This window comes from Lolium perenne, chromosome 3 (genome assembly GCF_019359855.2).
Source record: "Lolium perenne isolate Kyuss_39 chromosome 3, Kyuss_2.0, whole genome shotgun sequence".
NCBI lineage: Eukaryota > Viridiplantae > Streptophyta > Magnoliopsida > Poales > Poaceae > Lolium > Lolium perenne.
The window spans coordinates 264,297,319-264,325,208 of record NC_067246.2 but is presented as its reverse complement, the minus strand read 5'-3'; the positions used below and the strand labels follow the sequence as shown (position 1 = coordinate 264,325,208).

The following is a 27,890-nucleotide window of genomic DNA, read 5'->3' as shown; positions in this document are numbered from 1 at the left end:
GCTCACAGTACCAGAAGGAAAACAAAGCATGACGCCTTGCCTCTAGCGGCCTTATCGACCGGAATCCGTGACGGTGGCCGCGCCGACAGCCTTTGTTTCTCCTATGCCCCACGCTCTGCCTCCAGCCGCTGCTCACACAAGCCGGCCTGCACCTGCGACTACAGCTCACACAATTATGTGTCCACCTTATTGTGGTATGAGTAGTAAGAGGCAAACCACGGCCATGTACAGAATTTTCAGATAAGCTCGCAGAAAACATGGATGATCCTAGGCTGACGCAAGGATGAACCTAGACCGAGGAAGAGAAAAACAAATACGCCCAATTACTGGACGGTGCACAGCAAGACCGATCCATGTAAGCACCGCTAGCAGAGCAAGATCGATCACCACGGCAATTGACCTCGAGCAGAGCAAAAAATTTGGGGGATATGGCCAACATTCGAAGTATTGAGTTCATCCTTTCCAATCAATTCGCGGCGAGCTATGTTGGTGGAGGCTGTATCACCCATTACTGTTCGGCTGATATGGAGCAATAACAAAAAGACACCCTCAAAGCCAAACCGGCAGACAAGGAGCAAGAAAGATCCGGATTCAACAAATATCCATGAGCGCCTTGAGCCGGAGTTCACCTCTGCCAGGCTCCAGCGGCCAGGCCGCACTTAGACGAAACCATCGACCCGATAGGCGGGAAGGACCAGCGATAGGCGGGAAGGACCAGCTCCACCCCGATCTGGATCTGCAGCTTTGGGTAGACGTAGGGGAATCCTACGTTGCGGGCGCGGATGGCCGGCTCCACCTCCCCACAAATCGGTGGCGCCTCGGGTGGGGGAGGGCCTCAACGATGGAACCGGACTCGGGAGGCCTCACCAAATTTGCGGCCAAACGACAGCACCGGCGCCGCAGAAGAGGGAGGGGTCGCGCCGTCGCGCGTGCTCCGGTTCTACCGGTGCCTCAACGGCTTATATCTAGGCAACCGAATCCATAGAGGCCGTGTGCATGATTCGTGTCCTTCTCAGAGTCCAGTTGACTGCACGAATTCGTTCTTCCCTGTCCTCCAACCTCGATATAGTTCATTGAAGCCCACTTCGTGGAATCGTGGAATTTGGGAAAGCTACGGAGGAAGAGGGATGGGCGACATGGAATCGTGGAATTTGGGAAACCTAGGGAGAAAGAGGGATCGGTCGGGCAACATACAAAAACCTGATGGAGGGACGAACCGGCAGCGAGATCTGAGTGGCAGGCCGCTCGTGTGCGGGGTAATCGCGGGAGGGGTGGGGCGATGGAAAAAAAAAATAACACACGAACCGGTACAATGGCACCAGTAGTATTATGCGATTTGGTGGGAGGGCAAAACCGTCCAAAAAAAAGTTGGACGAAAATTTTGGCAGAAACCTTAGCTCCTTGTACAAGGCCGATTCATGCTACGTGTTAGTTAAATGGTCTACTCTTTAATTTTTTTATGTCATCACAAATATCTCAGGTGTAAACATAAAATGCACATAAAATATCCATTTAATTAAAATTCAAATATGTTAGCACCCATTACATTTTGAAGATATAATCATCATGAAGGAATATGCTGAAATCTGGTCCATCAAATTCAAGTGTTAAGGACATCCTTGTAAACTATATTTAGCGTGCTCGTTACTAAGGACTCGGTTCTTTTTCTTTTCTTTGAATTGTTGGTCTTGTCCTTGATGGCGAGGATCTTGATGTTGCTTTTCGCGGTGGCTCTGGACAACGCGACGTACAGCTGGCCATGAGAGAATACCGGCTCCGGTAGGTACACGCCCACGGTCGGGATGGTCTGCCCTTGTGCCTTGTTGATTGTCATGGCAAAACTGAGCCTGATACTTCAAATCTCACACTAGAATTTAAACAGTACCACTGCACCCATCATATATTCTGATGAAACAAGACAAAGATAATAAAATCTAGACAATCGTAAGAAAAGAATAAATTCTAGGAGGGCCAAAGACTCATATAATAAAATCAATCCACCAAGATAAGCATATAACTTAGTCTGAGCGATCAAACTATGAACATAACTAGCAGAGGCAGAGCTGAGCCAAGAGTTCAGTATCCACAACACCAACCTATGATCAACTCTTTTTTATAGCTCAACCGAGGATTAACTTGTGTACATGTAATAGCATAAAGGACATCCATCGTTCTGTATGCTGTATCCAGTACCCGACGCATTGTTGTCCATGGTATAAGTTGAGAATTGAACTTATGAAAGAAAATAAAGAAAGGGAACAGAGCGGATGTTACCGATCTCGGCACCGAGGCCCTGGTGTCCGGAGACGAGGACGTTGGGGGCAAAGCTCGAGGAGCTCCAGGGCGGTGAAGTAGGAGATCCGCGGTGGTGCCGGTTTAGCGCCCTCGCTCCGTCCGCCCCCGCCGTGTCCACCAGCAGTACCATCGTGCCCCGCGCTCTGGTGCTCCCGCGTCAAGGAGGTGAAGGGATGGAGCTGGGGCCGGGGTGTGGGGAAGAGCGTGGAGGTGAGGAGGTCGTGCGTCACGGCGAGAAGCTCGAACTCCGTCATCTGGTGGATTTTGAGCCAAGTCGCGGGCATCGGCCAGGCCGGGTCCGCCGAAACCTGAACGGAGAAGCAAGGCGGGGTTAGTCGGCACCACCATCTTGGTGGGGATTTCAGGGCCATAGAGGTGATGCGGCTCCGTGGGGAAGAAGGAGGTTAGTCACCTGTCGAGAAGAAAGGAGAAAATCAGTGACCGATACAGAGTGAGTGAATCCTGTGACATGTATCCATACCTCTGCCTATGCGCCTTTTTTTTGCAGGTGAGAGATAAATATGTAGACTCTTTTGGAGTAGAACATTTTGACTGCAAGAAAATTTGTGCAACATTTTGACTGCAAGAAAATTTGTGCAACATTTTGACTGCATTCAGCGGCGTAATTTTTGTTGAGGTTTGTAGATTTAGACAATACCATGTGTATAGGATGCAGAATTCATGATTTATTAAATTTTCATGACTTTATTTTCATGTACCAATAAAAAAACATTCAAGTTTCTTTAAAATGTACACTTCAGTGAAAAGAAAACAAAACGGATTATACACTATCAGAACAATTACTGTTCATCTTTCTATATATTTCTATATGACCAACAGAATGAAAAATACATAGTCCCAGCACTTTGAAAAAAACTAAGCAACGACACGATGTTGTTTCAAAATATTAAAAGAAAATATAGATATATAATCGAAGCCGTAGCAACGCACGGGCATTCAACTAGTCAATGTTAATATTTTTTCTTATATTTCTTGGTCAAACTTAACAAAGTATGATTTGGACTAAATCCAGAACATGAAGTAAATAAAAATGGAGGGAGTACAATGGTGACTCCGCAAAATAGTTGAGCATCAATTGGTTATGTCCCTCAACCCTAGCCCTCCGCAACCTCCCAGCGTGGCAGCGTTAGGAGGTTGAGTCAGCTGAAGGGCAAAGGAACAAGGCCTGTGGGAGCCTCAATAGCGTCAATGGAGCATCGTGATCGCAGGCGGTCAGTGGCACCCATCGATCATGTTAGATGCGCCCGCGCGACACCTACCAATTACCAAATTGACGTTGTCGGCGTGGCGTGACACTGTTATCACCAGAATTTAACCGGACCAGAGGTGGGCCGTGAGTAAGATGGGCTTGGAGAATATACACGGAAAATATACATGAATCGGCCTTGTACAAGAAGTTTGGGCTAAGCGAAAATTTTTCGCTTTATTATTAGGTATAGATATGACAGATGATGCTGATGAGTCAGGTTAGGAACATACATATGTAAAGGTGCCCGTGCTTTGCAACGGAAGAGCAAAATTACGCTGCGATAAACCACAATCATCCGCTCCAACACCAGCTTTGCCTAGATCTTCACCGACGAGACGTCGACGTGGGTTGGGGAAGAGGGTGACGGACAAAAAAAGGATCAATCTTAGTCGCTCCCACCATCGTGAGTTCGCCAACAAATTACCATCAATTCAACTGATGTTAACGTGGGTTGGGTGAGAGGGCGTCGATAGAAAAAAGAAGAGGAGTGAATCTTCCTCTCTCCCACCGGCTTGTAATTAAAACCCCCCCCCCCCCCCCCCCCTCTTTCATTTTGCCACATCAAAATTTCCAGGACTCATTTCTATGTATGCCTTTTTGTGTCTATTTCTTCCAACTTGTATTGCAAACTGTAGTGCTAGACAGGGAAAACCAAGCCTTTGTGGCAAATATTTGAAATACGATTGAGATGCATACTACCAGTGTGAAAAATGTTGGTATGTGCTTTTGATAGTACTGTATCTAGCCCTGTAAGACCTCTAATATATTCCTTTTAGGTCCTATAAACCAATATGTGTACACAATCAGAGGTGTCCCATCATTTGGAATTAGATGCAACATGCTCTGAAAATTTCCATCTAGTTCTGTAGAATCGTAAACAATGGTTTGGTACTCATGTACTACACGTGTCAGATGACATTAACTATTTGGAACTTGACTACACGTGTCTAAAAATCCTTGCTCATTCAACTCCACATCAAAACAGCAGGCAGATAGAACAAAAGAATATGTGTATTTTTTACATCTAAATATGGTTATGTATCACAGACAGCTCAACCATGTTCACTGTAAGCTGTACTATCTAGCATGTCATGAGACAGTCGCTGGAGCATCCGGTAGGTAGACGCCGAACTTGCAGTTTTTATCTAATATGGTCATTAGATTTTGGGTCAACAGCGCATCAATTTGTCAGCTTTTGAGCTGCTATCGACATCTGCTTAATCTTGATGGCGCTCCAGCAATTGCAATCTCACATCTTCAAGATCCAGGGCTCTCCACACATGTCAGCTTACACCTCAGAAATATGTGTCTCCCATACTTCTGGCCATGACCCATACTCATCTAGTCATCTAGCCTAGCTTTGTACTAATGTTTAGTCAAGTAGACTAACTTTTTTGTAGTGCTACACATTTGAACCTTGTCTTATAATTTTAAGTTGTAGAACTTGTTCCATTACAAAGCAGGACTGGAAACTGCTATGATCAGACGGTTTGGGGCGGGAAGCAGCAGGTTCAAGGAAGAGGGAGGTTTGGGCCGTTGTAGAGTACCTGCCTAGTCTGATCGCTGAAGTCAAGAGACGACGATGGCAACTGCGGAACTTCGGATCCTGATTCCGGCTCAAACTGTTCGGCTCCATCCCCGCGTACTCCGGGCGCCGCCTTATGGAACCCGGCCTCGTCGACCCATCTGCGTTCACGCTCGTCCGCGCCGCCGCTGACGTCTCCCCATCGCACCGCAGGGCTCTTCGTCCAAGCCCAACTATTCTGCAACACACAACGTAATTTGTCCAGAGCCTTCCCCGGCACGCCCAAATATCTGGCAGCCCACGGCGCAATCTTGGCATCGCGCCGCCTCCAACTATGATCACGAATCGACGCACGAGCTCTGCCCCTCCGGCCCCTTCTCAATCGGTAATGTGGCTGATCTTTCCGACGGATCTGTTGCTTCTACGGGAACACTACATGTACGTATATACCCGTGAAAACGATTCTGTTCCAATAGGATACAGTCTGAGTCTTTTTGAGTAGGAGGCGGCCCTCTACGCGGATGTGCGCGCAGGAGCTCACCATCAGGTTCAGCAGTTGTACGGGCTGGTGCCGTCGTACCCAGCTGGATGGCGGCGTCTGCCCTTCGATTAGTTTGGATACTCTACAGCAGCAGCGTGCCGAGAGACGGAGACGGCTGGCGGTCAGGCGGAAGGGGATCTTGGAGGAAGCACAGCGCGATTCGTACTTGTGAGGGATTTTATTGACGGCAACAGAAACCGAACCGAGAACGACACGGCGCAGAGATCGATCAGCAACCGGAAGCAACGGAGGACGGACGAAAATCAGGGACGGACGACGGAAACCCTTTTCGCTTTATTATTAGGTATAGATATGACAGATGATGCTGATGAGTCAGGTTAGGAACATACATATGTGAACCTCACTAACATTTTCTAGTGAACTTCCTTTTCCTGCAATCCATACAAGTTTTTTTGATTACATTTTTACTCTTTTTTTGTGTTTTTTGTTTGTGTTATGCAGCTGACAAGACTATAAGAGAATCTCTGGATTTGCTGAACCAGGATTTTGCTGCATATTCTGCTGACAGTTTACCGCGTTTCTTAGATCCCCCAGTATTTGACAGGACTCCTGCTGTTGAGAAGGGTAACATGGGCAGCCCTGTTTTTGATTATACTCCTCTGCGGCAAGTTCTTGAATCTGAACCAGTTGAAGCTACACCTGTGATGGAAGAAACCCAATCTCAGTCTGTGGCTGGTACTCAAATAGTTACTCAGGATTATATGGTTGAAGAACAGCTTGCGAAGGAAAAGGAGAGACAAGCTGCTAAATTAGCTCAGCACCAGGAGAAATTGACTACATATTACCGGAAATACCCTGCGAAAGCAAAGTCTGCTAAGGGTAATGCCGTTGTCAATGATGTTCCACGTGACGGCGAGGCTGCTGAAAGCACACGTGATGAATGTGCTGCTGAAATTATTCCTCCTAAAGTGAGGAAAGAAAGGGTTGTTTGCAGGAAGATAAAAGAGAATTCACCTCTGGGGAAAGCTGCTGCTGCTGCTGCTGCTGCCCAGGCCAGAGATCCTTTGCAGCAGACATACGCCCCAGGTGCCACTCAAGAAGATGTTGCTGCTGACAAGGTTATTTCTTTTATGTTCTTATTTGTTTATTCTGTTAAATTCCTTTTTTGTTCACTTTTACATATGTGTACCATTGTGAACTTCTCTATTTTTTTTAAAAAAATCTGCTGCTTCTGTCCAGGCTACAAATCCTGTGCGGCGCAGCCCTCGTGTTGCTGCTACTGTCCAGTCCACTGTTGCTTCGGAACGAGTTTCATCTCCTGGGAAATCACGTCTGGGTCACCGTAAACGTAAGATTGATGTCGATGAGACATATGTCCCAGATTCCACTGAAGATGGTGTTGTCTTTGGCAAGGTTATTTTTGTTTGTTTATTTTTACATAATTCTTCCACTGTGAACTTCTTTGTTTATTGAATCTGAACTCTTCCCTTTTTATGCATCTCATTTTATGTAGTGCAATGCTAAGAAGAGTCGTACAGAATTGGTTAGCGATGAATCAGACTTTGAAGCTCCTGCCAAGGTTAGTGTAGTGTGAACTTCTGTGTTCATGTTGGTGTGAACTTCCTCTTCTCATTAATTTTTTTGTGGTTTTTAAATGTTTGTTTTTTTATGCTTTTTTCTATACCAGGGGAAGAAAGTTGGTAGGAAGCCAGGTCCTTCTAAACCTGTTGTTTTGGAAGGTGATTCGAAGAAAGTTCTGAAAAGGCCGACAAAGAAAACCATGGCTAGGAAGAGGAAGGCAGATGAAGATCTTGATGGTGAGAAGACACGTTTTCAGCAAACTATTCGCTGTTCTCTCGGTGAAGTTCGTTCGGCTGCAGCAATGTTAAAACAGCAACACAGATTGAAGGTTGAGCAAGCTGGTTTTGGCTGTGTTTTTCAGTGGGTCCTGGAGGGTAACATATCACGTGTTCTCATGTGTTATTTGATGAAGACTATTGACACTTCTACCATGAAGTTGGCTTGTGGATCTGGCAGAGTTCTAGAGGTTAATAGAGACACTGTTCATCAGGTGTTTGGTTTTCCTATAGGAGGCGATACTCCTATACTGCCTGCAGAATCTGGACATGACGAGTCATTGGCTCTTTTGAAACAAGAGTTTGGGTTCGAAAGCAATGCTAGTATTGAGCCTAAAGATCTGCGTCAATTGTTATCTGATCTTGTTGAAGACCCCGAGAAGGAAGATTTGGCTGTTAAGGTCTTCTTTGCCATTCTTTTTAGCAAGCTCATATGTCCTGGTTCAGCTACCCGTGTCGGTAGGGAAGCTGCAATGCTTGTGAACATGGATTATGATAAGATGGCAAAGATGGATTATTGCCAGCTTGTTGTTGATGAGTTGAAACGAGCTGCTACTAAATATCAAGACCACGATATCCCTCAAATTTGGGTTAGAAGGGTGTCTTTGTTATCCCCACTCGTTATGTATCTTGACAGCATCTTTCTACCACCACATTCTGTCATGCATACTCGAACTCCTCGCGCAAACTTTCTGCATGAGAAACCTCTGAAGGCTATTTACAAAATGGACATTCAAAAGAATGGTGGACCAGAGTTGATGAAGTACAAGTTTGGCAGAATTGTGGTTAGTTTTTTCAAACTGTAACCCTTTTTTTATGTGGCATCTGATCTTCATACTACGTCGCAAGTGAACTTCCTTATGTCTTTTTTTTAATGTTTTATGTGGCATATCAGGTTTACTTTTTATATCCAAGTGAACTTACATAGTTTTGTATATATTTTTTACTTTTTATGTATCATCTGAACTTCATATTATCTGCTAAGTGAACTCCTGTATTACAATGCAGTGGAAAGGCCGCAACCAAATTGCTTATTCATATCGGTATCGTGTTGAAGATTTAATTGTTAATCTTAATGAGGGCACCCATTGTAGTGAGCCTGATGCTGGTAATGCCAATGAACATCCTGCTGGAGGTCATTGCGAGATTCCAATTTCGCAAATTGCTAATGTCAACACGAAAGACAATCACCAGTCTGCTTCAACTAGTGCTGGGATGCCTTCTGCTGGTGTTATTGATCAGATTGGATCACTGTTGCAGAAAGTTGAGTATCTCTCTCGTACGATTCCGACTACAGCTGATCGTCTGAAACAATTTCAAGGTCGGCTTGCTGATGGTAATTTCCCCAGTGTTGAAGCACTGGATGAGCAGTCAAAGCGTGAAACATCGCTCCTTGATAGCTTGAGGGGGGCTTTGTCTCTAATGCGCACAGGTTTTCTTGATTTTGGTATGAATCAGGACTCTTTGTGCAAGCAGTTTGAGAGCCGTGCAAATGTATCAGGCAATAATAGTGTTGAAAGTAATGTTCAGAAGAATATTTCTTCTTCTGTTGAAGATGTTGATGCAGGACTTGGTCAGTCAGCTGCTGAAGCTGAGGTATAATTAGTCATTCTTGAACTTATGTCCATCCCTTTTTATGTAAACTTCCTTTTTATCTCTTGTTTTGTGTTATTACACATATGTGAACTTCTGTGTTTTTTCATGTGAACTTCCTTACCTTTTCTTTTTTGTTATCCTCTTATTTTTTGCAGGAAGATGCTAGGATTGCTGAGAAAAATGCACCTCAGAATTCAGGAGATGGTGATCATGCACCTGTGAATGATGGGTTTGTTCGTCCGCCAACCCCTCAATGTCCTCCAGCTTTTGCTGGTGATCATGTTGAAGATGCAGTTTTTGATAAATCACCTCCTTTAGCCGAGGTATTTTTTTTTGTGTTTTGCAATTTATTTTTTTATTTTTTTTATAGTTGGGCTTTTGTTTTGTTTTTTGTTTGTGTATATGAACTACTCCATCTTCTACATCTGAACTTCTGTTTTTTTATTTTTATTTGTTTGGTAGGTAAATGAAAAGTGTGTTGAGAAGGATGGTCTTCCAGATGACAGTGATGACAATTCATCTGTTGATCGTTATTATGTCAAGCATAATTTTGTCCATCCGGCAACCCCTGTAACTCCTCCTTTAGATGACAGTGATGGTAATTCTGGTGGTGCCTGTGACAAAGTTGCTGATCATTATTCTGAGTTAGACTCTGTTGGAAAGGGGAATTTATTTCCCGAGATAGTTGCACATTCTGATGGAGACAAAGATGCCGAACACCATGTTGAAGATTGTGCGATTCTTGGAAAAGGTTTCTCAATTCCTGAAGATCTTGTAACATGTCGGGATGGAAATGATGCGAAGGATGCTGCCCAACTACAGCATTGGTGCGCTTGTTTCCGAAACATGTCTTGAGGCTGCCGATGATGTTGGTGTATTACCATTGCTATGGATTGTAAGTCTGTTGTTGCGCATGGTCGTGAGGAAGTAGGTGTTGCTTCGCTGCACGGGGAGAACTGCCGGTATCAAGCCAATATAGAGCGCAAGACCGGTGCTGATGATGATGACAATAATGAGTTTCAGGCTGGAGATAACCATGGACGCGATGCCTCTGATTCGATTGAGCAGTCGAGCTCATTCTTTGAAGAATCAACAGATGACTTGAGCGCTTCTATTGAAGAATCCCCGCAAGACTTAGGCAAGGATATCTGAATGGGGAACATACAGTTCTCCTACCCCACACACCCTCCCCTAATGCTAGCCCGCCTTTTTATTCTTTATGTTTACTCCTCATATATCTCTATCTAAAACCTTTTTCCCTTTTTTTTGGTTTTTTATGGGGGGAGGGGTGTGGTGGGGTGCTTTTGTATATGTATTTTGTTTTTCGCTGTTTGGCATCATGTTCCATGTAAGACACTTTCTAATGCTATGTAATGCGGCATGAGTTCATGTCGTAGTTTTCATTTTCTGCATGTATATGACTGACCGGGGGGGGGGGGAGTGATATCGTGTGTGTGTATTTTTGTGATGGTAGCCTTCATTGATGAACTGTGGGTCTTCTGGACATTCCAGTTTCTGCACCACATTCTTGAATATGTGAACTTCTGGAATATCATCATCTGAACTTCCTTTTTTGTTCTTACATTTTGTCTGTATTTCCTTATTTTTTGCAGACTCGAGTTTATGTTCGACGCCTCCACTGTCTCTTCAACCTATGATGATTAAAATCAAAGAAGAATATGAAAGCGTTTGCAAGTTGAGGAAAGATCCCATAAGAAGGTTCTATCTGTTTTTTAGGCTTTTTTCTTTTTTTTTGTTTTGTTTTTTATTTTTTATTAAATTTTTGTTTTGTCCTCTAATTTTTGTGTTTTTTTCTGCAGTAAGAAGACCCTTTTCAGGAATGATCAATGTGATTGCACGATCGGACAAATTGCTGAAGCTTTTAAACCCAACGGTTTTCTTTGTTCTCTAACTGTTTCTGTTGGAACATACTTGCTTGGTCAGAAGTACAAGAATTCTGATAAAATGGTGGTGCCATACAATTGTTCTGTAAGTTATTTCTCCGTTCTTTTTATCATTTTTTAGTTTTTTTTTGTTAATGTAGGTGCTTATTTTTTTCCTCCTTTATGTTTTAACCTTCTTTGTGTTTCATTGTCATGTTTGCAGAGGCAGATAATTGAAAGAAATCTGAGTTCTCGGCTTGTTCGTAATATTTTCAGCGTCGATGCTCCGGAACGTTTGGACCACAAGAAAGTGGTACTGACTGTTGTCTTTTTTCTTCTTTTCTATACATCTGAACTTCACTAATTATGGCATGTGGACTTCCTACCTTTTTTTCCCTCCCCTGTTGTACATGTTACTAAAATAACTCAGTAGTAAAGTTAAATGTGATTTCTTATTTGAGGAAATAGTCTACCTTTCATACTTCTAACCTGTCCTTTTTTTATTTTTATCATTTTAATGGCAGATTCTTTTTGGTACCTTTGATCCTCCTAATCCATGTGCACCACACGTTCCTGGTCACTTCTGTGTTGTTGCTTTGAACCTTGAGAAAGAGCGTTTTGAATTGCTTGATTCGCATATAAATGATCCAGATGGTAAGAAGCTGTTACATACAATGGCATCTGGTATCAAGAAGTTATGGTCGTTAGCAGGGAATTCAAAGGGTGATCATTTTCATCCAAAATCCATCGACCACTTCAAGCTTCACTATGTCAATTCTCCAAGACAGGCAACTGCGTAAGCGTTTTTTTCCCCTTTCTCTTGTTTTGCTCTTTATTCTGTATACATTGACTACAGGTTTTTTTTTAACTAATACAACTGTTTTCTTTTATTCTTATTCTTTGTTGTGTTTTTTTTTTGCAGCCATGATTGCGGGTTCTTCATGCTACAGATCCTCCAGTCTTATGATGGGGAAAGCATGTGCTTGTTCAGTCAAAAAGATATTCTAAACATCAGGATGACCATGTTATATAGCTGGCTGACAGGTGGAGATTTCAATATCGACCTGAAAGATGTTTTAGGTGTTGATCCTGGTATGATTTTTACTTTTTCGCAAAATATATCGCTGGCTATGCTCTATAACACATGTTTTTTGGACTGCACTGTTTTTGTTTCTTTTTGTTTTTTGATTCAGAAGTGAACTTCCTGGTTTTGTATACTTTTCATGCAGGTCCATCTCTTGGTATCGAGGAAGATAATTTCTCACTTTTCGAGACTCAGTCATTCACACCAGAAGTTCAGATTATCCCTGAAGAGAATTTTGATAGTCTTGTAAGCAAGTCAAAGAAGATTATCCAGAGGCTGCATTCCAATACCAGAAAATCTTCTAGGAATAAGGTTCCTGACACTGCAGAGAAGGGGAAGGCTGATGTAGTTTTGCTCGACGATGATGATGATTCTGATGACTTTGTCACTCAGCTTGGTAAGAAGCTTACTGCAAAGCCCATTACAAAGGATGTTCGGCGCTGTTCTCCGACTAGCAGTGATGATTTTGAAACTCAGAAGCCCAGGCAGTCTAGTGCTAAAAATCTGGTTCTTTCGAATAAAAGGCCTACTAAATTGTCCAATAAGTTCAGGGAAGAAGTCCCAAACTTTGTACCATATGTGTTTCCTCATTTATCCAAGGCCAAGCAGATGATGGAGTTAATTCTAAGCAAGGAGTACATCAAAGCTCATGGAAGGTATGTTTTTCATTTACTACTTAGTTAGTTTTTTTTGTGGCATATGAACTTCATATACTGTGCTAAGTGAACTTCCCTAGGTCTTTTTATTTTTTTTGTGTTTAGGAGAGTTTCATTTTTTTATATGCTAAGTGAACTTCCCTAGTCTTATATATATATATTTTTTCTTTTTTAATGTGTGTGCAGTGTCCCCCTGGTGAAGTTCTGCAATGATTTTGATGATCCTGTTTTAGTTGATGCCAAGTACATGTATAAACTGTTTGGCCGCTGTGAAATGTTGGAATCCGACATGATGGATCGTATCATCAATTACTGGAAGGACGATCCAGGGATGAAATATATTTTTGAATCTGGCTCTCGTGTTTTGATGTCACCTCATACTATCCCTGTAGGTTTTTTCAAACATTGAAAATTAATTTTTTCAGATATACCTTTGTATGCATATACTTACTTTGTATAGTTTTCCTTTTTTTGGTTGTGTTTTTCCTTTTGTGTGTTTGTGCAGTACTTGCTTGATTTTGCGCCATTCAAGCTAAGGGACAGCAATGGTGTAATATCCCAGGTTTAGAGGCAATAAAATGAGAGAACACCAAAGTGTGCATTGCATTCATGCATAGAAAATCCGGGGAATTTTCGCGCTTCAAATAAAACTTACCACAGTAACTGAAGTTTCACTTGACTTGCTGGAACTGAAGTAGATCATCAAGTCAAGCGCTATAAACTTCACTGTGACCTTTGCTAAAACCTTGTTTTGGGTAGAGATGATTTGATCTATGGGCTAGATCAAATGAATTAGTTTAATAACAAACAATACCTTAAGTAAGGATCAACTACAAGACCTTATAAAGGATCTCAACATGACATTCCTTACAACAACACATGAATAATTATTCTACTATGAATCAAAGAACACAATTAATTAAGAAACCATTCTTTACTTATCTTTTCAATGTCTTCTACTAAATAAATGTTCCTACCATGAGTCACATGGTATATCTTTTCAACTACAATACTTGAACTAAGTCAAGAACATTCATATTCATTCTTCATTAACCTTGACCATTCCAATCTTATTTCCCAACTCATTCCATTAAACCTTAGAGAAAGGAGAGAATCATTCATATGCTTATATTATCCATTGGGTAGAACCTAGTTTAATATTCAACCTATCTATGTGAGATAAACCATTAATACTAACCAAAGATACAAGAAATATAAGTCAAGTACTAGACCCTATTTGACCTAGCTAAAACTTGATAGTAAGTAAGAACCTATTCCCCTAGTAATTATGGAGAAACAAGAGTTGTGATCATTACACCTTAGTAATGATCATAAACTCTAGAGAACCCTACCTATCTCATAAGAGCTCAACCTAATGAGGTAGACCCAAGTATATGGACTTACACTTGATCTTGAAGAGAGAACCATAATTCACCAATGAATTGTATGAGGCCAATACCTTGATCATTACAATTTGGATGATGATCATAAACCCTAAGAATCTGAGTGAATGTGTTGAGAGAAGTATTAAAGAAGAGAGATTAGTGAGGAATAAGTGGATCAAGTCTAATGCATGATCTTACCTTATAAATTGAGATGCTAAGTTAAACCTCTACAAGTGATCCATAGATCTCATTCTTCTCATGAAATAATAAGTAACTCATTAGTAGTTAACCAAACCAATACTCATGCCTTGTATAGAGTAGTATTGATATGGTATCTAAACCTTGCCTATTCAAACACTTGAGACAAACCTATCATTGCCTTGATACAATAATTCTACCTAAGTGAGGAGGAAACCCTAGCCAATTAAATATACCTAGCTTATGATCATAGTTCAAACCTAGTTGTGTATCACTTGGGTGATCACTACTAAAACCCTAAACCTTGTCATATGGAATCAATTCCACATGAAATATTGTCCTAACTTGTGTATCATGTATCACAAGTATAAATTAAGCCATATATACCTAAGCTTAAATGTTATTGAAGTAAGTAAAGTGAACAATGATAAGCTTGGGAATTATATTAACAAGTTCAAGCCAGAATTTGCTAAGCAAGATTAGTGAATATAGTGTTTATTCAACCATTTTCTTAAACCCTTGGAAGTAATTCTCCATATAAAATCATGATTCATCTTATTCTCAACACCATTTAATTTAAACTCTAGCCATAAGGAGAATTATATGTGAACCATCCATATTGTTAAGAACCTAGTAAAATTTAGTAATATGCTTACCATGCATCTATTATAAAATTCAAACCATTTAAATATATCTGGTTCCTAAATTAAAAGGCAATTGAGATAAACACATAAACCATATCTATTTTAAATTTAAAATGCACTTTCCAAGAACACCAAGTACTCACCCATCAAATAGTTGTTTAAACAATAGAACTAAGCAGTAAGTATTTTTATGAAGTGATATTGATATTTAATATTTTAGAACTTGCAAAAATAAACAGAAATCAAATTGGAATTTAAATAACAAGTTTAAAACAGAAAATAAAAAGAGAAAAGAAGAGAGGAGGATTTACCTTACCAGGCGAAGCAGGCCACCGCAGCCCACACGAAGCCCAACAGCCACCACGTCGACCTAGCCCAGCACTGGCCCAGCCCAAACATACCCCTTCGCCAGATATTTCACGAACAGAGGGAATCATCGTCTTCCTCCGTTCTGGCAAGCAGCTCGCTGTCGAGCTCTCCTCGCTCGGTCGCGCCAAGATGCTCGCCGCCGCTCTCTGGTGTCTATAAATACCGACGAGCCGCCTCCGGATGAACCCTAACCCTAATTTCCCCTCTCTCTGTTACAATTTTCTGGAAAACCTAACCCTAGCTGCGCCGGCCATCTCTTCTCGCCGCCGTCTGGAGCATCCCCGAGCCACACCGTTGACGCCATCGACATCGCCATCGTCTTCTTGCTCAAGCCATGCAAGGAATCGGATCGAGAACCTCTGGAGCGACCACGCCAACTCCATCTTCTCCGAAGCCGGTCACCATCGCCGTCGTCGATTCGGACCACCATAGGCCACGCCGTCAAGCGCTCTGTGCTCCTGGTGAGCTTCTCAACCTCATGGTGTAGTTGGTTCGCTCGATTGTGTTCCGTAGCCTCGCCGCACCATGAGCCCGCGAGCACGGCCGTTTCCCCTCGTCGCCGGTCACTCTCCGATGACCAATAATTAGCGGTGAGACCACCGTTAGGTTCCCCTAGTCACGCTGATTCGATTGAGACTGCGCGCCACGCCGCGGGAACCCTCCACCGTCGAATCCATCCTCATCTGGCCGCCGGCCAGAGCTCCAGGAAGCGTCCTGGAATTTTGACTCGGTCAGCCTCACGTGGCAGCCAGCGTGACCTTGACCCCACCTGTCAATGACTCAGGTTAGATCTAGCCCGGGTGTAAATATCAGTTCCTATTTAATTCAAATTCCAGAAAATCACTACAACTTTGCAAAATTTTATAAAATTCATATTAACTCAGAAAATTATGAATAATATATCAAAATGCTCACAAAAATAAAATCTATTCAAATAAAATATAAAACAAAAATGTGTGTCAAAATAAAAATCCATTTATTTTTAACTTCTTTAATTATGCCATTTCAATTATTTAAAATACAATTTGAATTCAATAAATTGTTAAGTGTAAAAAAATTAAATTTTAACTATTCAGTAACTAAGTAAAATGTTAGGATTAATTTTATTTACCATATTTGCATTAACTTAATTATTAGTGGTAATTCATAAACCCTAATTGCAAATTACTATTTTCTATTTTCTTTAAATAAGTAATAACTCAAGAAAATATTATAAGCCAATATTATTTTGGTAAATCAAAACTTATTTACTTAAACATCTTTAGTTAACAAGTTAATTATTTTAAACCCTAATAACAATTATTAAACCCTGATTCTAAATTAAACCTAAATAAGAGTTACCCTAATTATTAATTCTTGTGGAAAATTAATATAATGTTAAACCATTACTAATTTTGATTCAAAGTAATTAGTAACTACAACTCTATTATTAATCAGCATTCTAGGAGTTGTACCATAACTTAGAAACCCTAGTTTTAATTTAAGTAAGACATTGATCCCATTATTTTATGTGATCATTTGAAAATGCTTTAACCCTAAAACCCTAGGGGTTTAGCCCATGTGATCATAGCCACTTCAACTTTACATATAGAACCCTAATAAGCAACAATTAAATGCATGCTCATGATCCATTAGCATAAACCAAGTCACATGAGATTGTTATTTCATGTTCCTATTCTTAATTAAAAACCTATATGATTCACTAGCATCACCTAGGTATAAACCCTAGCTTGTTACCACATGTTAGCACCATTGATCACCACTCCTATATACCATACCATTAGGATTAACCTCAACCATCAAACCCTAGTTAAATTATTATGATAACCATAATCAACCATCATAATAAACCTGCTAATATTTGCTATATAGAAACCCATTCAATTTAAGAACCCAACTAGTGTCTATTAGTGTAACTAAATGAACTCAATAGTAAACCCTAGAGTTACATAGCTCCTATGCATAGTAGTTCATATTCTTATTTTAACCTGTTCTTCAAAAGTTATTCTTTTGAAGTACAAATGTTAATCAAACCATATAAGCCATAGTTCTTATTTGAAATACTCATTAATTCTTAATTAACATGTTCTTCAAAAGTTATTCTTTTGAAGTATAATATAAATAATCATCAACCATGTCCTGTAGAACTTAAAATTGACCACTGTTCTTTACATATTGTTCCACCACTATTCTTTATGTGTGTACTTGTTATGATGTCTTATATCACTTGGTTATGCTACTAATATAACCAAACCCTAATAAGAACCTTGTTTGAGAACCATTCTAAAAGTGCAACCAACCCTAAAGAAATCTTTACAACTCATACATCCTTAATCATCAAGGTTAGGTTATGCTCGGGACGATTGCATCTCATACTATGCATTATAGCATCTTTGCCAGTTCTATAAACATTGTCCTTACCGGACGATGATGGTATTTCAGAATTTGGAGTTATCAAGTATCGAAGCTTTTGCCTGCATAATCTTGCAGTCAAGAAAGGCAAGTTCATCGCTTGCTCATGTCATTTGATTATTTGTATCAAACTATATGCAAAGTACTATACTTATCACTCATGCATTGAAAAGCAAAGTATTATTTTACAATTATGAATATGACTATGTGGTGGGCAATGGAACCATGGTATGTGTTGATATGGTGGAGGTTCCATTGCATGGGTTATATCACCCTAGGATTAATTACCAATGCCGTCCAGTGATTCTAGCGCCGTACATATCGTGTTATCCATAAGATCTATAATGGCTCTGGGGAAGTCAGCTGTATCTTTTCCCTTCTGCACGCCAACGGATTGGTAGAGCCGGCGGGGTGTTGGAGGCACTGCCGTAGGTTGGGATAGCCTTTTAAATCCCCATCCATTAGTGATGATGGCTCTACGATCTATGAAGGATTGTCCAAAGTACACCATGAGTAAAGCCGTATTATCGGGGAAGTCTTTGGAGGTGTGCGGGTGGACAAAAGGGTGGGTTTGCAGTCGCGGAGAAGGCAGTGATTGGCTTGGATCTTATACTGGGCCTCACACCAAAGGAAGTGTGGACGGGGACATACTCTCGGCCGGCAACATGGTTAAGATCTCTTGTGGGGTAAAGTAACGCACCTCTGCAGAGGGTATCAAGAATTGTGACTGTTACTCCCTGTTCTGGGAAGGGAACTGCGAACGCGGCAGGAAAGGAACTCCACGAAGTTCTAGTCAACCTGTGAAGACTGACGGGCATAGTTTTCAGAATAAAATAAACCTTTTGAAGAAATGTTTATGAAAACTTGCATTGGCCTATGACTTTCTGGTCTATGGCTGTAGCTAGTGCATGATACACATATTTCCTAATATGAACTTGCTGAGTACGCTCGTACTCATTCTATCTCGTTTGAACCCCCTTCTTAGATCAATGTACCGAAGGAGAAACTACCGTGGAACTCGAAGACAAAGGAGTCAACTGCAACAAGATGAAGAATCCAATCAAAGAAGTCAATGGAGTCAACTTTCGCATCAACTATTATGAAAACCTAGACTAGTAATAGAAGGGAACCTTTCCCTAATCCTAGCACCTAAGTAGCTAGAATTCTATAGCAAGCCAGTTAGCTCTTAAGCTTGAGTTAGCAATAAGATAGACTACGAGTCGTTCTGCTGGAGCTTTATTTGAAGTTTATCTCACTGTAAAGTAGGAGGTTGTGTTGATCTTATGTAAATAGTTCGTGTGTACTTCTATAGACATACCTTGGACTCGCATATGTTTCTGTTGTACCACTCTGAGAGATGTAATATGAGTGGAACGATGTTTCACTTGTGTTATGTCAACGACTTGTGTACTACACCATGCAGTGGTACGCTGGGTCACCGCAGCTGGTATCAGAGCAAATGCTTTGACCCTAGGATTAAAACCCTTTAAAGGAGACCTATAGGTTTGGTAGTGTCTATAGGAAGTTGTCTTAGCCAAACCAACTATTCTTTTGACTTGAGATGGGTATTCACTTGAGAATAATCCTGACACACTTGAGTCAATATTTCTTATCTATTTTCTTAAGTGAAGTTAGTTAGTTATCTTGCTTCATTCCAAATAATTAGAACACTATTGAAGCTTAAGATAATGGGTGGTAGTAGACCACAGTTGGTATACTACACATGGTAGTCCAAAGAGAGGATACAACCATAAGGAAGATATCCTATTGGAAGAAGTATACCAATGCAAGTTATAGATAAGCAAGAGTCATTAAAAATGTCAAATGACTGATGTTAAGTAGGGGAGATAAGTTATATAAGGTAGTATATGTCTATGATGAGTCAATCATAGGAGGTAAGGAAGAGTGATAGGAGTTACATGAGTCTACTTTCAATAATAAACTAGGTACTCATATATGATTCACTTGAAAATCATGGTATGATGGAGTAGAACATCATAAGTACGATAACAAAAGGATGATAAGGAGTAGGATTTAGGGAATAGTTCGAAAGCTTAGGCCTTAAAATCCTAATAATTGTACCAAGTATGTTAGAACCATAGCCCTTAATTTAAAGAAGGCTTATTTAGAGCATATCACATAGAGAAATCCTAGAGTTATAGGTGGTATATTCTAAACAATCATGTGTTTAGAGTAGACATGTTAGAACTAATTGTATTATAGGAATTAGTCCTCAATAGCACATATATATGGTATACTATTTTGTTAGTACTTCCGAAGAAAAATTAGGTTAACTTCAACTATCCCAGGCCATTTTGTTTCAAGTTGTCTCATTGCAAATGTGCAATGGAGATAAATGTTGAGACAAATAGTAGAAATTCACGTATTCGTGCTAAGTATCACGACCTAAACCTATCTTATGTGGTGTTATATACTACACATCTGAACCTGATGTTTAGGGATGTCTTACCCAACTTTTATATTCAGGCATAGAAGGATGTGTATTATAAGCACAAAGCTGGATCTTATTGGATTTTCTTGAATCTTCATTGATTGACTAGATCCATACATGAAGTTTGACTTTGATATGCAAATGCATGTTGCAATATCAAGCTCTTACTTGATGTTATAGGTCTAGAGGGTAAAGGTATTCGTGTGAGGAAGTGACGAATTTGGAAGATTTTGAAGACAAGATGAAGGTTCACTAGATGAAGGAAGTAAAATTGTGGGAAGCAACCACAATACTCTAAAGGAAGGACTAATCAAAACTCACTTTTACCCTTAATCAAGGAGTACTTCAACATGGAAGTATCATGAAAGTAAGAAAAATAGTGAATATGGAGCAGAAGAAGTAGAGCTGTATTCATTATGGAAGAAGGGAATGCAAGTGAAGTCACTTATAATACTATTTTCATAGTGTCAACAAGTGGTTTTCTTGCAAAACAAACCCTGGAAGAAGGAAAATAGACAAGTGAAGTCGTAGCTGGTATAATAAGACCACAGCTGATATAGGATAACCATGAAGAGAAAGAATGTAAAGTGAGGTATATCTTAACTAAAACTAGGTAAGTAGCCACAGCTGGTAAGTAGATATTGACTAGAACCATAACATAGCCACAGCTGGTATCCAATAAGTCACATCTGGTACTAGGTAGTCTGCAGCTGGTACCAGATAGCCCACAGCCTGAACATTTCTTTACCCTAAAAGAAAGGGGGATTCCGCAGCTAGTATTTCACAGCTGGTATCTCGTAGTTGGTAAATATTTAGTCGGAGGATTCATAATGGATACCCACAACTGTGTGGATACATGCAAAGAATTCTTCGTGAGACTTTAGAATGGTACAACATATAAACCAGACTTAAACCAACTACCTAACCTTGGAGTTTAATGATTAGAAGGAAGGAAGTTTGAAAATCCTTAGTAAACTCCAAGGGGGAGAGGAAGATTGAAGGAGAAGTATTGTGATATGAATTGGAGTATGATAGACGGAGAAAAATGTCTGAACTGAAAGGAAGTCCGATCTTATTTTTATAAGGTTGTTGGGAAGTACCCATATAAAAGTACTCTCAGGAGGTTGTCAGACCAGAAGCCGAGGTTCATATCTCGAGGAAGTAAGGGTTAGACCTTAACTTGAGTGGGTAATTGTAATTACTCAAAACCAAGAGAACTCAAGTAAGTCTAAGATAATGAAGTTGGATGAAGAAGATGCCGAAGGACAAGCAAAGGCTTAAGAAGGCTTAAGACGAAGGAGTTTGATCATACCAAAACATAAGCCTATTAGAAAGATTCCTTTCATGGAACCTAAAGAAACCAAAAGGAAGATAACTAGCCTAAACGAGAAGCCATGATTGGATGGACTAAATGAGCCTAATCCATTCGTAGGAATAAACAATCAGGACCATGCCTATTGTAAATACCTTACCAAGTACCATTACTTTCGTTATGGTAGTAAGGGAAAACAATACCCTACCTTAAATGAATCTTTTAGAATTAAGGTTTGGACACTGCAGCTGGTACACCATAGTGCCATATTACATCGCAGCTGGATTATCGCAGCTGGTAGAACCAAGCTTTGAGTACCCAAATAGGAAGATGTTATCACAACCATTAGTAAAAGCCATTAGCATCAGAAGATATCCTAATCCAAGAATCTTAGGAGAGTAAGCCTATAAACTTAGAGTGTTGGAAAAAAATCATAGAATTGAAGAAAGTATCAGTGCTAGACATCAGAAGACTCCAGGAAGGATCTGGACAAGGGATATATTCAATTATATCTAATGTGATCACCATGGAGTTGAAGGATGGTGATCTGTTCAAGACATTTCAACGTTCCGAAACATGAGAGCGTTCAAACTTCGGGACGAAGTTCAGTTTAAGGGGGAGAGGCTGTAATATCCTAGGTTTAGAGGCAATAAAATGAGAGAACACCAAAGTGTGCATTGCATTCATGCATAGAAAATCCGGGGAATTTTCGCGCTTCAAATAAAACTTACCACAGTAACTGAAGTTTCACTTGACTTGCTGGAACTGAAGTAGATCATCAAGTCAAGCGCTATAAACTTCACTGTGACCTTTGCTAAAACCTTGTTTTGGGTAGAGATGATTTGATCTATGGGCTAGATCAAATGAATTAGTTTAATAACAAACAACACCTTAAGTAAGGATCAACTACAAGATCTTATAAAGGATCTCAACATGACATTCCTTACAACAACACATGAATAATTATTCTACTATGAATCAAAGAACACAATTAATTAAGAAACCATTCTTTACTTATCTTTTCAATGTCTTCTACTAAATAAATGTTCCTACCATGAGTCACATGGTATATCTTTTCAACTACAATACTTGAACTAAGTCAAGAACATTCATATTCATTCTTCATTAACCTTGACCATTCCAATCTTATTTCCCAACTCATTCCATTAAACCTTAGAGAAAGGAGAGAATCATTCATATGCTTATATTATCCATTGGGTAGAACCTAGTTTAATATTCAACCTATCTATGTGAGATAAACCATTAATACTAACCAAAGATACAAGAAATATAAGTCAAGTACTAGACCCTATTTGACCTAGCTAAAACTTGATAGTAAGTAAGAACCTATTCCCCTAGTAATTATGGAGAAACAAGAGTTGTGATCATTACACCTTAGTAATGATCATAAACTCTAGAGAACCCTACCTATCTCATAAGAGCTCAACCTAATGAGGTAGACCCAAGTATATGGACTTACACTTGATCTTGAAGAGAGAACCATAATTCACCAATGAATTGTATGAGGCCAATACCTTGATCATTACAATTTGGGTGATGATCATAAACCCTAAGAATCTGAGTGAATGTGTTGAGAGAAGTATTAAAGAAGAGAGATTAGTGAGGAATAAGTGGATCAAGTCTAATGCATGATCTTACCTTATAAATTGAGATGCTAAGTTAAACCTCTACAAGTGATCCATAGATCTCATTCTTCTCATGAAATAATAAGTAACTCATTAGTAGTTAACCAAACCAATACTCATGCCTTGTATAGAGTAGTATTGATATGGTATCTAAACCTTGCCTATTCAAACACTTGAGACAAACCTATCATTGCCTTGATACAATAATTCTACCTAAGTGAGGAGGAAACCCTAGCCAATTAAATATACCTAGCTTATGATCATAGTTCAAACCTAGTTGTGTATCACTTGGGTGATCACTACTAAAACCCTAAACCTTGTCATATGGAATCAATTCCACATGAAATATTGTCCTAACTTGTGTATCATGTATCACAAGTATAAATTAAGCCATATATACCTAAGCTTAAATGTTATTAAAGTAAGTAAAGTGAACAATGATAAGCTTGGGAATTATATTAACAAGTTCAAGCCAGAATTTGCTAAGCAAGATTAGTGAATATAGTGTTTATTCAACCATTTTCTTAAACCCTTGGAAGTAATTCTCCACATAAAATCATGATTCATCTTATTCTCAACACCATTTAATTTAAACTCTAGCCATAAGGAGAATTATATGTGAACCATCCATATTGTTAAGAACCTAGTAAAATTTAGTAATATGCTTACCATGCATCTATTATAAAATTCAAACCATTTAAATATATCTGGTTCCTAAATTAAAAGGCAATTGAGATAAACACATAAACCATATCTATTTTAAATTTAAAATGCACTTTCCAAGAACACCAAGTACTCACCCATCAAATAGTTGTTTAAACAATAGAACTAAGCAGTAAGTATTTTTATGAAGTGATATTGATATTTAATATTTTAGAACTTGCAAAAATAAACAGAAATCAAATTGGAATTTAAATAACAAGTTTAAAACAGAAAATAAAAAGAGAAAAGAAGAGAGGAGGATTTACCTTACCAGGCGAAGCAGGCCACCGCAGCCCACACGAAGCCCAACAGCCACCACGTCGACCTTGCCCAGCACTGGCCCAGCCCAAACATACCCCTTCGCCAGATATTTCACGAACAGAGGGAATCATCGTCTTCCTCCGTTCTGGCAAGCAGCTCGCTGTCGAGCTCTCCTCGCTCGGTCGCGCCAAGATGCTCGCCGCCGCTCTCTGGCGTCTATAAATACTAACGAGCCGCCTCCGGATGAACCCTAACCCTAATTTCCCCTCTCTCTGTTACAATTTTCTGGAAAACCTAACCCTAGCTGCGCCGGCCATCTCTTCTCGCCGCCGTCTGGAGCATCCCCGAGCCACGCCGTTGACGCCATCGACATCGCCATCGTCTTCTTGCTCAAGCCATGCAAGGAATCGGATCGAGAACCTCTGGAGCGACCACGCCAACTCCATCTTCTCCGACGCCGGTCACCATCGCCGTCATCGATTCGGACCACCATAGGCCACGCCGTCAAGCGCTCTGTGCTCCTGGTGAGCTTCTCAACCTCATGGTGTAGTTGGTTCGCTCGATTGTGTTCCGTAGCCTCGCCGCACCATGAGCCCGCGAGCACGGCCGTTTCCCCTCGTCGCCGGTCACTCTCCGATGACCAATAATTAGCGGCGAGACCACCGTTAGGTTCCCCTAGTCACGCTGATTCGATTGAGCCTGCGCGCCACGCCGCGGGAACCCTCCACCGTCGAATCCATCCTCATCTGGCCGCCGGCCAGAGCTCCAGGAAGCGTCCTGGAATTTTGACTCGGTCAGCCTCACGTGGCAGCCAGCGTGACCTTGACCCCACCTGTCAATGACTCAGGTTAGATCTAGCCCGGGTGTAAATATCAGTTCCTATTTAATTCAAATTCCAGAAAATCACTACAACTTTGCAAAATTTTATAAAATTCATATTAACTCAGAAAATTATGAATAATATATCAAAATGCTCACAAAAATAAAATCTATTCAAATAAAATATAAAACAAAAATGTGTGTCAAAATAAAAATCCATTTATTTTTAACTTCTTTAATTATGCCATTTCAATTATTTAAAATACAATTTGAATTCAATAAATTGTTAAGTGTAAAAAAATTAAATTTTAACTATTCAGTAACTAAGTAAAATGTTAGGATTAATTTTATTTACCATATTTGCATTAACTTAATTATTAGTGGTAATTCATAAACCCTAATTGCAAATTACTATTTTCTATTTTCTTTAAATAAGTAATAACTCAAGAAAATATTATAAGCCAATATTATTTTGGTAAATCAAAACTTATTTACTTAAACATCTTTAGTTAACAAGTTAATTATTTTAAACCCTAATAACAATTATTAAACCCTGATTCTAAATTAAACCTAAATAAGAGTTACCCTAATTATTAATTCTTGTGGAAAATTAATATAATGTTAAACCATTACTAATTTTGATTCAAAGTAATTAGTAACCACAACTCTATTATTAATCAGCATTCTAGGAGTTGTACCATAACTTAGAAACCCTAGTTTTAATTTAAGTAAGACATTGATCCCATTATTTTATGTGATCATTTGAAAATGCTTTAACCCTAAAACCCTAGGGGTTTAGCCCATGTGATCATAGCCACTTCAACTTTACATATAGAACCCTAATAAGCAACAATTGAATGCATGCTCATGATCCATTAGCATAAACCAAGTCACATGAGATTGTTATTTCATGTTCCTATTCTTAATTAAAAACCTATATGATTCACTAGCATCACCTAGGTATAAACCCTAGCTTGTTACCACATGTTAGCACCATTGATCACCACTCCTATATACCATACCATTACGATTAACCTCAACCATCAAACCCTAGTTAAATTATTATGATAACCATAATCAACCATCATAATAAACCTGCTAATATTTGCTATATAGAAACCCATTCAATTTAAGAACCCAACTAGTGTCTATTAGTGTAACTAAATGAACTCAATAGTAAACCCTAGAGTTACATAGCTCCTATGCATAGTAGTTCATATTCTTATTTTAACCTGTTCTTCAAAAGTTATTCTTTTGAAGTACAAATGTTAATCAAACCATATAAGCCATAGTTCTTATTTGAAATACTCATTAATTCTTAATTAACATGTTCTTCAAAAGTTATTCTTTTGAAGTATAATATAAATAATCATCAACCATGTCCTGTAGAACTTAAAATTGACCACTGTTCTTTACATATTGTTCCACCACTATTCTTTATGTGTGTACTTGTTATGATGTCTTATATCACTTGGTTATGCTACTAATATAACCAAACCCTAATAAGAACCTTGTTTGAGAACCATTCTAAAAGTGCAACCAACCCTAAAGAAATATTTACAACTCATACATCCTAAATCATCAAGGTTAGGTTATGCTCGGGACGATTGCATCTCATACTATGCATTATAGCATCTTTGCCAGTTCTTTAAACATTGTCCTTACCGGACGATGATGGTATTTCAGAATTTGGAGTTATCAAGTATCGAAGCTTTTGCCTGCATAATCTTGCAGTCAAGAAAGGCAAGTTCATCGCTTGCTCATGTCATTTGATTATTTGTATCAAACTATATGCAAAGTACTATACTTATCACTCATGCATTGAAAAGCAAAGTATTATTTTACAATTATGAATATGACTATGTGGTGGGCAATGGAACCATGATATGTGTTGATATGGTGGAGGTTCCATTGCATGGGTTATATCACCCTAGGATTAATTACCAATGCCGTCCAGTGATTCTAGCGCCGTACATATCGCGTTATCCATAAGATCTATAATGGCTCTGGGGAAGTCAGCTGTATCTTTTCCCTTCTGCACGCCAACGGATTGGTAGAGCCGGCGGGGTGTTGGAGGCACTGCCGTAGGTTGGGATAGCCTTTTAAATCCCCATCCATTAGTGATGATGGCTCTACGATCTATGAAGGATTGTCCAAAGTACACCATGAGTAAAGCCGTATTATCGGGGGAAGTCTACTGGAGGTGTGCGGGTGGACAAAAGGGTGGGTTTGCAGTCGCGGAGAAGGCAGTGATTGGCTTGGATCTTATACTGGGCCTCACACCAAAGGAAGTGTGGACGGGGACATACTCTCGGCCGGCAACATGGTTAAGATCTCTTGTGGGGTAAAGTAACGCACCTCTGCAGAGGGTATCAAGAATTGTGACTGTCACTCCCTGTTCTGGGAAGGGAACTACGAACGCGGCAGGAAAGGAACTCCACGAAGTTCTAGTCAACCTGTGAAGACTGACGGGCATAGTTTTCAGAATAAAATAAACCTTTTGAAGAAATGTTTATGAAAACTTGCATTGGCCTATGACTTTCTGGTCTATGGCTGTAGCTAGTGCATGATACACATATTTCCTAATATGAACTTGCTGAGTACGCTCGTACTCATTCTATCTCGTTTGAACCCCCTTCTTAGATCAATGTACCGAAGGAGAAACTACCGTGGAACTCGAAGACAAAGGAGTCAACTGCAACAAGATGAAGAATCCAATCAAAGAAGTCAATGGAGTCAACTTCCGCATCAACTATTATGAAAACCTAGACTAGTAATAGAAGGGAACCTTTCCCTAATCCTAGCACCTAAGTAGCTAGAATTCTATAGCAAGCCAGTTAGCTCTTAAGCTTGAGTTAGCAATAAGATAGACTACGAGTCGTTCTGCTGGAGCTTTATTTGAAGTTTTACCTCACTGTAAAGTAGGAGGTTGTGTTGATCTTATGTAAATAGTTCGTGTGTACTTCTATAGACATACCTTGGACTCGCATATGTTTCTGTTGTACCACTCTGAGAGATGAAAT

The 27,890-nt window shown here is 39.9% G+C and overlaps 1 protein-coding gene across 1 annotated transcript; it reads left to right on the top strand.

The window, feature by feature from the left end:
- The first annotated feature begins 5,943 nt into the window (after positions 1–5,943).
- On the top strand, positions 5,944–6,529 carry LOC139838164 (uncharacterized). The gene is made up of 3 exons (XM_071827532.1): positions 5,944–5,968; positions 6,094–6,479; positions 6,521–6,529. The coding sequence occupies exons 1-3, from the start codon at positions 5,944–5,946 to the stop codon at positions 6,527–6,529; spliced, it is 420 nt and encodes a 139-aa protein (XP_071683633.1).
- The last annotated feature ends 21,361 nt before the right edge of the window (positions 6,530–27,890 follow it).